Source organism: Scaptodrosophila lebanonensis, unplaced genomic scaffold (assembly GCF_003285725.1).
Source record: "Scaptodrosophila lebanonensis strain 11010-0011.00,11010-0021.00 unplaced genomic scaffold, SlebRS2 tig00001412-arrow-pilon, whole genome shotgun sequence".
NCBI lineage: Eukaryota > Metazoa > Arthropoda > Insecta > Diptera > Drosophilidae > Scaptodrosophila > Scaptodrosophila lebanonensis.
In genome coordinates this window covers 9,867,263-9,878,743 of record NW_022060739.1, presented here as the reverse complement: position 1 = coordinate 9,878,743, position 11,481 = coordinate 9,867,263, and the positions used below count along the sequence as shown (strand labels likewise).

General features: G+C 36.6%; 1 protein-coding gene across 1 annotated transcript in view; it reads left to right on the top strand.

Annotated features, from left to right (window-relative positions):
* The window catches only part of LOC115631603 (ABC transporter G family member 21), a 36,173-nt gene continuing 24,692 nt past the window's right edge, over positions 1-11,481 (top strand). Inside the window, exons 1-2 of the mRNA XM_030528404.1 lie at positions 1-621; positions 2,752-4,147. Of these exons, the coding sequence (XP_030384264.1) occupies positions 3,060-4,147 (1,088 nt within the window). The 5' untranslated portion in view covers positions 1-621; positions 2,752-3,059. The remainder of the gene's footprint in view (positions 622-2,751; positions 4,148-11,481) is intronic.

The following is an 11,481-nucleotide window of genomic DNA, read 5'->3' as shown; positions in this document are numbered from 1 at the left end:
GCGCGCGCGTGCCTTCTACTGCGTCTTCCTCGTCTTTTATTGTCGTCGTCGTTGTCGTCGTCGTCTTTTATTGTTGTTGTCAGAAAAGTTGTCGCCGTCGTACAAGCTACGATCAGTTCAGTTAGTTAGTCGCAGTCGCCGTAACAACAACAACAACTTGCACTGCTCGGTGCGTTCGCGTTCTGATCATCAGCGTCAGTCACACTCGTTTGTGCGTGTCTCTCCCTCTCCGCCTCTGTGTTTGTGATCGCGTATGTGTGTATGGTGTTCTTAAATATATTTTTTCGAAAAAAATGTTTTTTAACAAAAATGCAAAAATGTGCACTTCAATGTAAACTACGTGTTTCCGATTGTAAAAAGGGCATTCAACAAAAACATATGTACATGCATGCATAAGTACGAATATGTGTGTGTGTTATACATATATCGCATATACAAGTATAAAATAAAGCAACAACAAGAGTGCTAGGCCCATAATATTATTTTTAATACCTTCCAACGCCTGCGTCCTACCCACCAACGGAACAGATCGTCTTCCTGCCGATCCGCCAACCGCCGATCCGCCGATCAACCAATCCACCGATTCGCCATTCATTCTGTGTTTTCGACGCCGCTGTTTGGGTGCGTGCCTTTATTTTATTTCATTTATTATTGTGTTTCATTTCGAAAGTCTTTTTGTTTTTGTTAATACATATTTACATACTACATACATCTACCTATGTGCATTCCCACATACATGTATTTATACATATTTAAATATCTATGTATATATGTACTCGTATAGTATGTTTATATGTGTGTGTAGAAAACGTACAAACTGACGTTTCGCTCTGGCGCTTTGTTTCGCGCGGGCTAATTGACAAATAACAAAAGAAGATGAGGAGGGGGAGGACGCGTCTCGGTGCATAAAACAGATTGCCAAAAAGACAGAAGTTGTGGAAGAAACATTGTGTGAGAAGCACGCCGAGACGCCAAGAGCCAAGTGTTGAGAGCCGATCCGAGAGCCTCCTTCAACTTTGTTTTCTTTTTGTTTTTTGGTTGCAGTGAATCAGTTAACGGCATTACAATCAATATTTTAGTTTAATAATTCTTTTTTGCATTTTATTCAAATCTGAATAATTACTTCCCCTGCCTGGTAAGCGAACCGTAAGTGCTATATCATGTTTTGACGATCAAATATTAGAGAAAAATAATTAATGCACAAAATATAAAGATTGCAATTTTGAATTCTATGTGCGCGATGGAAAAAAAAAATAATAATAACACAGCTTACCTCCAAACAAACGTACATATAAACATACATACATACATACGAGTATATGCAAATGTAAATATTTGCAATCTTGGGCACAATATAAAAACATTGATGAGGAATTTCGGAGAGTAGGGTGGCTCAAAATTTTAGAACATCAACGCATAAAATAAAAATCTGAATATAAATAAAATTTTAGTTACAAATAAATAAAAATATTTCATTATGAATATTATAATTTTAAATGAATATTATTATTTAATTTTTATATGGGAATAAACATGAAACTACATCTTTAATTACGAAATTACATTTGTAATTTAAAAGAAAAATTGAATAGTTTTACAAGTGTCTAAAAATGTTAACAACAGAAATGTTGACATTAGCAATCAATGCTTTAACATTTTTACTACTATTACAAAAATTAACCATGAAAAACTAAATAATAATATTAATAAAAAAAAACTGGATTTATAAACAAATAAGTGCATGAATATAAATTAAATGTGTAAGAAGCAATACTTTAAAGATTTAAACAATGACAAATTTATAAAAAATATTTAAATGAATTTTATAAATACCAAAAAATAAATAAATAAATAGTCATTATTTACTTTTCAAATTAAATCATATATAAATTTCAAACGTTTAAATCAGTGACATTCTTATTATTAGATTTAATTTATAAGCCAGATACACATATTTAAATACACTTAACATATACAAATTTAAATTTATTTATATACAGGTATAGAATGAACGTTTGTATTTTTAAACGTTGCAATTGTTACATTTATTTATATGTATAAATTACTATGGTTATTGTACAAGCTAAGATTAGACTAAGTTTAAATTATTTATTAATGATTGACAGTATAGATTACTTAGATTCTGTAAGTGTTTGTGGAAGATCTGAATAAATAGGTACTGATTAATGCTTTTGTTTAATAATTAATTAATTTATGGAGTCAATCAGTTGCTTAGGAATAACCAGATTTTAAAGACTATATTTAGCTTATTTAAATACATAATAACCAGTTGGAGGTTAGCTTTAATGGGGATGATGAGAAAATATTTTGAAATTGTTATATACTCATGTGATTTATGTTAAGATATTGAAAGTAGTTATTTATTTTGATAAGCTTATAATAAATTATTGAAACTATTGATGAATAATAATTATTTTAAAGACTCTTGAACATAACTATTACAAGTTCTTGAATATATTATATAAACTATAATTTATAGAGATCAACAAGAGATTAAGGTTGAGTATTTAATGTGCTTAATATTTAATATTATTTATTGAAATCATTGAGCGATTAAAGTCGATTAATTATTGCCTTAAATATTTATAAATTTAACTCATTGCTTTTGCATTTCCATAAATATATTAACTGGATAAATGCACATTATGCTTGGTTAAATAACATTTGCACTCAATCTTTAATTATGGGCTTGCAATTATTTAATCATATACATTTTCATCTGTTTTACAGTTCGCCGCAATTACGGGCAACGCCACCAGTTATGAAATTTTGCTGAAATAATAATACAAGAGAGAGCAAAAGGCCCCAAAATATGTTTAAATGCATTTAAAACGTGTTTACGGCGACAGCGTTGAAAATACTTCACAAAATTAAACTTTAGCGAAGCACGCAATCGAAGCCAACAACAACAACAACAAGTCAGATTTACAAAATTAAAAAGCAAAAGCAGCAACAGCAACAACAACAACAACAACAAAATCCATATCCATACATAAACTGTGGCAGACAAAAAAGCAAAATTCAACAAAAAGGTGATAATGATTATTTCCAAGGATCTTTTCATATTTGGCGAACATATTTTTGCAACAATCATACCAGAAGGTGGAAGCGCGCAGCAGCAGCAGCCGCAGCCGCAGCAGCCGCAACAACAGCCGGCAATTATAAATACAACAACAGCAACAACTGCACCGCCAGCAGCAGCGACGTCATCGTCGTTGTCGGCAATAAACTCGACGGCAGGAGCAGCTGAACAAGTTGTAGAGTCATTAAAAGCAGCCGCCGCAGCAGCAGCAGCAACAACAACTACAGCAGCAACAGCAGCAGCAGCAGTAGCAACAACAACAGCAACAGCAAAGCAGCAACTGCCAGCAGCAGTAGTTAATACAAAAACGTCGTCGTCGTCGTCGTCGTCATCGTCTCCGTCGTTGCTGTTGACTAAACAGGAAACAGTTGCAGTTGTTGCCGCCGCACTGCCCCCCATCAGCAGCAACAGCAGCAGCAATAACAACAACAACAACAACTACAACAACAATAGTAACGTGGCCATCAATACCAATAACTTGCGCGGCATTAAAAAATCTACAACAAAAATTCAAAAAATTCCAAAGGAAGCTGAAGAATTGAAAACTAAGAAAAAGGCGCACAAGTGTGAAGTTGTTGGAGCTAAGTCGCAACAACAACAACAACAAGAACAGGCAGAAGCAATGCTGCCACAATCGCAACTAAATTACTCCAAAATGCCACAAAATTTGCTGAGTCTAGAAAGTGTTGAGCCCGACACTATGTCCGATAACGATATGGAACAAGTACCGTTGGTGCGACCCCAGTTGGCCAAAATTGTTGCTAGTGCTGGTGGGGGAGATTGTCGCCTACAAATTGAAGTGGACAGCAGTATGCCAGTGACGCCAGTAGCCACAACTTCAACAACAACAACAACAAATGCTACCAACTGCTCGTCATCTTCGTCAACATCGTCAGCGTCATCAACCACATCGTCCACAACGTCATCAACTGGCTCCACATCCTCAGAATTTACGCACACATCACAAACGACAATACCAAGTACGGATAATCTGTCGTCCAATGCCGCAAATATGGGCAAAAGCATCTCAGTCGATGCCAAAAGGTAAGAAGTCTGACCCAATTATGTTGATTGCATGCACAAGCCAGCCCCTGCTTAATCAAATAACTATCAACAAATGCCCTCTTCTTATGATTATTTTTTCTTCGGAAACCCTCCATACAAGTATAGTATTTATAACCGGACCATTGGTATTACTTTTAAGAAACACTCTTTATGAATGAAAAGTAAGCAAGCTTGGAAGGGGAAAGCTGTGACTCAGTTAAGTCTTGAGAAGGTATTAAATAAATTGAGTTTCAAAATCTGGAGACAGCTCTTTAATAGAAAATTTGTGTTAAGCAACAAATAAGCCAGCAAAGAAGAACTTATGAACTAACAGAAAAGTATAGAAAAACTTAAAAATAATAAACAATAGTTTTAAAAATAATTCAGACTTCGCAGAAATTGTAGGGCAAGCTTCTTCTTTTTAACCATTTCTCCAATAGAATTTTTAATCGAAAGATCCTTAAAACGATTGCATATCTGCAGCATCAGTAAAAACATCTTCTTACACAGCGTTTGTTTCAAACATAGAGTTCGACAGCCATTAAATCGTTTAGATTTAGCTTCAAAATTCTTTCAGGATTACTTTTTTCAAAACGAAGTCGCTTTTAGGCGTTTTCCACTGTATGTTTATATTTTTATTTATTTCTTTTTTTTTTGATATTAGAATGCAAGCCGCTCAAGCGAAATACCGCGATAATGCACACCAACAACAACAACTACAGCAGCAGCACAACAAGAACCGCAACAACAACAGCTGCAACAACACAAGAAATAAAATACAGGCCAAAACTGCAGTGTGCGTAAAATTTCACTAAAAATTTGGGTTACATTTTCGAGCGGCATTAAGAACACGAATGAACATACACTGTAACAAAATACACACAGACACACACATGCACAAAATTGCAGTTGGCTGGCTGAAGAAAAAGAGAACATCTGAAGTCAAAATACCAGATAATTTAAAAGAAAAACCAAAAAATTGAATAAAAAAAACGAACTGAATTCTGAGCAGGAGCAGGTTTTTGGTTGTTGCAGTCTTTGTTTTGTTGTTCTTGTTGTTGTTGTATTCATGCGTTGCACTCAATGGGGGCTTAAACAGACACACACACATACATGCATAGAAGCGATCAGTATGCAGGCCTGTCTACAGACATACATACTATACATACAGACGGGCATCCTGCATTATTTGGGCATCAGACAGCAGGCACCAGCCAGCAGGCAATGAAGCCTAAGCCAGCGAAGCTGCAGCAGCAACCACAACAACAACAACAACAGCAACTGCAGCTCAAGAACAACAACAGTAGCAGCAGCTGTTGATTAAGAACTTAGTGGAATTGTTGTTGTTGTTGTTTCTTTTAGTACTCATACCCACACTTGCAGGAACTGCGCTCAATTGTGCTCGGACGAGGGCTGCAAAGCTTCAGCAACCGAGCCTTGGTTGGAGATTTGTGCTGCTGCGAAGCGACAATTTCATTCAGGAAAGCTGTCGTCGCGTAGGCAAATAATTCCAACAACCACAGCCATATAGGCATGATATTAAACAGTTGCAGGAACTTCGCGAACTTCCGCTTCTAAGCAGAACTGTGGTTGGGGATTTGTGCTGCTTAAAATATCGTTCAATAAGGCTGTGGTCATAATTTGAATAATTCTAGAATTGATGTATGCCTAGAAAACTGTTCAGATAGACTTTATAGAAAAGAAGCATATTAAAGCAATTCTACATTGATAATTCTTGATCATCTCACATTAGACAACTGACCATCAGAGTATCCAGATGAAAGAAATGAAAACTAGTTAGAAGTGATATCTTCAGAGTATTCAGATAAAAGAAATGAAATGTACATAGTTATATATTCTTCTTGACAATTTCTGAACAACTGCTATCAACGAACTAGAATCTCCAGAGTATCCAGACGAATGAAACGAAAGCTAGTTAATTATTCTTCTTGACAATTATTGATCAACTGCGGTAAAAGAACTGATATCTTCAGAGTATTCACATAAAAGAAATGAAATGCACATAGGTTAGATATTCTTCTTCACAATTGCTGATCAACTGCCGTCAACCAACTAAAATCTCCAGAGTATCCAGATAAAAGAAATGAAAACTAGTTAGATATTCTTCTTCATAATTTCTAATCAACTGCGGTCAAAGAACTTATATCTTCAAATTATCCAGATAGAGCAAAAAGAACCACAATTGCTTTTTTAATTTTTTAACAACTGACATCGGGAAGCCGATATCTTCAGATATTCTTCATAGCAATTCTCGATCAACTAAGATCAGAGTCTCCAGTTAAAAGAAATGAACAAATCAAAAAGAATTTTGATCTAGTTAATAGTTTTGATTGCAACTTCAATTTAGCTCTCTGCTGCAATTAAATGTTTATCTCTATTTAGTTTTTACAGTCTTCTCGTAGAATGGCTTTCCAGCTAGAAGTTCCAGCTGATTTCTTTCTCATTACATCTCGCGCCCCCTACACTATGCTCGCTGTCTGCCACATGTTGTTGCAATCCCATGTTGTTGTTGATCGGCCAAACAGACATCGAGTCATTGCCTCTTCTTTAACGAAAATTAACAACAACAACAACAACAAGAGTAACAATCAAACTGGGTCAACTGTGGACCAATTTTCAACAAAAATTGCGACAACAGCCGTACGAGATTTAAAAAAAAAACCCAGAGAACTACAATAATAATGACAGAGCTAAGGAGGCAACAACAAAAGCGAAAATAAAACGTGCCACAAAATAAAATGAAAATAAAATGCATTCAAATTACAGGCTTTAAACAGAAAGAACTCTGCATGAACAGTGCATGCAAAAAGTGCATATACCCGTACTCGTACAGTCTCTGTGGCACGGCACTCTCTGTGCATTGCTTAAATCTCACACAATAATTGGAAATTTATGTTAAATGCAGATAATGAAGTTGGACTCGCCGGCCAATGACTACAAATATCTGAATCTGAATCAGATCTGAATTTGAATACAAATGCGAGTACGAATACGAATGCTGACTCTCTCAGCAATGCATTGTAATTTAATTTAGTTAATTTTTGCGCTAAATTGCATTTTCTTACGCCGCGAACTTCTTGCGGTTAAGTGTGAACATAATTGGACTGTGGCAGCCACAAAGGAGCCCCGGGGATGGCCGAGGGCTGGGGTGTTGGATGAAAGACCAAGCATTTAAGTGAAATCAAGGCAGCAATAATGAAGTCAGTGAGTCAGTCAGTCAATCAGTCAGTTGGGCAGTCTCACTGCCTTAGAATGACAATGAATTCAAATAAATAATTGAAGTTGCAACCAATTTGTTAACAAAAAGCAAACCATAGTTTGCAGCAATTATACTGGAAATACGTTTAATGTTTCACACGACAAAGGGCAAACAGTTTATTTGTTAACTGTTGAATGACTCAGGTAGGAAATGTAATCTTAAAGTGTTGAATGCAACGAAACAATGCAATTCTAATTTGAGGTGAATACGATAAAGATTTAAAGAGATTTTTCATACAAAAATTGCTGGTTTGTTTTCCTTCCCGACCATGAAATTATTTTAACAAACTGCTTGTAAAATGTAAATATTCAATACATGAATGAATTAGAAGCTTTGAAGCCCGTTTTCCCCCCTTTGGAGTTTGAATTTTCCAAAACCGCTTCTTATTGCTCACCTTTATGGTGAAAGGATACATGAGTCAAAATTTCAGCTTCCTTGGGCAATCATCAATCAGTCAGTCAGGACAAACTGTTTTATATATATATATAGAGATCATTAATTTAAATTATTTTTAGTTAAATCTAAAATCAATTAATTGTTTGTAAAAGCCAACAGACAAAAGTCTAGGCTGTGCTTATACAACCGACATACATCTTTAGAAGTCGATTTAAATTTAAATCTTCATGCTGGACTATCAGGCCATAAAGTTATATAAGCAAAGTGTAAAAAAAAAGTTTACCAATTCAGCTGTGCAACATCTGAGTGGCACACATCTGTGCCACAAATCAAACTTTTGAGCAAGAGACCCAGAACTCTACATTCTAAGCGAAAACAGAAACTGCCGGCAACAGCCGACCCAACCAACGTCTCTTAATGGATATCGATGTTCCCAAAAAATAAAAGAAATGAAAAAGAAACAGGCAAGCAATGCGATCACGATCAAGAGAGTGAATGGCTAAATACATACGTCCGTCCGATTCTGGCTCTGACCGATCGACAATGCGTGCCTTTCGATTCCAATCCAATTGGTTTGGATCAATTTTGAATGCGAGCGGTTAATGTGCGATTAAAGTTTGTTGAACTCGCATATGAGAGCAAGAACACAACAACAACAACAGCGGCTAAAGTAGCAATCCAAACAACAATAATAATAACAACAACAACAACTTATGGTGGCCGCAACGCATTCTTGGCATACAAATACAAACAAAACGCAAACATTGAATTTTGTATGCGCTATGCTCATCGTCTCTTCTTCTCCTTGTTTTGTTTTTGTGTGTAATTTTATTTATTTATTGTTGTTGTTATTGTTTTCTCCCCCCCCCCCCTCTCTCTCTCTCTCTCTCTCTCTCTCTCTCTGTGTGTGTGCGTTTTTATTTATTAGAGACGCCGCCCGGCAACAGGCAGCCGCCAAGTGGGGGAGCCGCTCGACGCCACCGCCCCACTAATGCCAACAAAAAATCACAGCTGAGTTTGTCCGTCCGGTCCAACAATGGGTCACATTTATGGAACCACATAATGCTTTTGACTGATGCTGTTGGGCTGCCCGTCCCGACCGCTAAACATTTTCAACAAACAAAGCTGGCAACGAGGCCGAAGCTTTTAAATGCGGTTTTCACTTTCAAAGCGTTTTGTAAACTGAAATACCCTTCTGCGGTATTACTAACAAACAATTTATGTTTGTACACACAAAGGACAAAAATAGAAACATGCTATGAATAGAAATGGAGGGAAACATTCAGAAATTTTTGTTTAAACGTTACTTTTCTGCATGTGCAAAAAATGTATATTCGTGAGAATTAATTTTATGGGGAATGGCAGCGCGAAACGGGTTCTCTTTTTTAAAAATGCCAAAATGTTGTCTATGAATAGCAAAAATCTATGATTGTCCCACCTTTATATTTCCATTTCGCGCGCAAAGGTGAGCCTTTCAACCCCTTATCCCCCTATCTATGATGGCCCTTTTCTAAATGCGTTAGCAAACCGGTTGAAGATCTCTTATTTAGGTCGAGCCATACCTTTATCAGGAACCCACGAATGCAACAACAAACGCGCTACAGGGCATAAAAAATGGCGCATTCTATGAGATCTATGAGTATTAAAGCCAGCTGGCTAGAAAAAAGCTAAGCAGATGGGCAGGCAGGCAGGCGGGCAGGCAGCTAGAAAGCTTGCCAAATTCTGTATCTGCCCCAAGGCATTGAAACGTTTTTGTTTTTTGCCAAAATTGGTTCACAGTTGTTTGTCAAACAATAAGTAAATTGTTTGGCAATCTGGATGAATGCGGATACGAATCTATTGTGTTTAAATATTTCCGTTGTTAGTCGCAGGCAAGCAGAATGTGAATAAAAGCTATTTAAAGCATCAATATGGAAAGAGCAGTTGGGTACTTCTTTACAGTTGAGCTTTCATTGAAAGGGTGCAGGCAACAACTAGATTTTTTCGATAGTAATATAAGCAGAATGGGAGGGATGGTTCAAAAGAAGGGAATAAAATGAAATGGAATGGAATGGATCATAAATGAATGGCATAGAGAATGAAATGTACTCCAATAGAAATCAATAGAACTCCATAGAATATAATTCATTCGTACATTATTGAAAAGAAGGGAATTTGATGGAATGGAATGAAATACAGTTGAATCGAATGGTGTTGAAACGGAAATGAAAAGGAGAATAAAATATAATTCTTGGAATACAAATTATAAAATAGAAGAAACCAAATGGAAGCGAATAATATACAATACACTAGAATAAAGTGGCAGAATACAGTTACTAGTAAAAAAAAAAAAATTGGAAATAGAATTAAAAAGTAGATAAAATATAGGAAATTGTGCACTTTAAATATACAAAATGTGTAGATCTCATTATAGTTGTGTTAAAGGTACAAATTGTAGTAAACCTCGCCACATAATTTGTTTTTGCATTTCAACGTTGTGCGGAACTTTTAAAAACTAGTTGGTTGAATTATTCAGACCCTCTTCAGAGCTATTACCCACAATTACCAACACACTGCAGCCCACATCCTCTTCAGACGCTTGAATAATTCACTAATTAGTTGTTTTTCTGCTGAAAAACGTAATAAGCTTAACTACAATTTTCTTTGTTGAAAACAGCTAATGATGTGACTGCAAATACATGTATAGTTAGTATTATTCTTAAACAAATACGTATATTTGATGTAAGCACATTCTGAAAAGGCAAACATGCATTGCAATCGCATTCATCTATTTATTCAATTATCGATTTAGATGCCGAGGCACATAGTGCCAACGCAAACATTAAGGCATTTGTTTTCCACCTCGCACCACCCCCACGTAATTAAAATGTTACATAAGTTGCGGCAGTCCAGTCGTCCAGTAATGGCGGAATGTACTTTGAACCTAAAACCTGCCATATACTACAAGTATGTATGCGTCTATATACAAATGTATCTGAGTGGGCCCACCCTTGTGGGCAGTTGATGGATGCGTCAAATGCACTCGAGATGCTCTCCAGAGCTGCCGTATTTGCATTGGCGATAGAAGAAGAAGAAGAAGTAGAAGAAGAAGAAGAATGGGAAGAGTTTAAAGCCGAAGAAGAGTGACAAAAGAAATTGCGAAGCAGGAAAGAAAATTGCGCAATGCAGAAATGCAATTTATTTATTATAATATAATCTAGAATAGGAAATTAAATGGAAACACTACATACATTGTTGTTGTTGCTGTTGCTGTTGTCTCGACTTTATCGCGGTGCAGCGTATGGGTTTTATCTACCGTTAGAAGCGGCGTGTCAATAACACACACGCACAACACACACACACAGTCATACACACGTGTGCGCTGAACTGAGTGAGCGCGGGCGTTGCAGACTGACGAACAGACAGACAGACAGACAGACAAGCGACTGTTGACTGCAATGGAGGCCAACGCTGACGCCGGCAGAGACGCGAGCGGAAGGGAGTGGAGCGGAGCGGAGCGGAGACGTTGTCGTCGCTGTCAACGCTGCTCTTTGAATACTGTCACTGTCACAGTCAACGGCTGCTACAGTTTGCGGCAAGTTGCAAAAAACAAAACAAAGAATAATAAACGAGGGCAGATCTAGCAGTTGAGGAAAATTGGGAAACTAATGAGCATAAT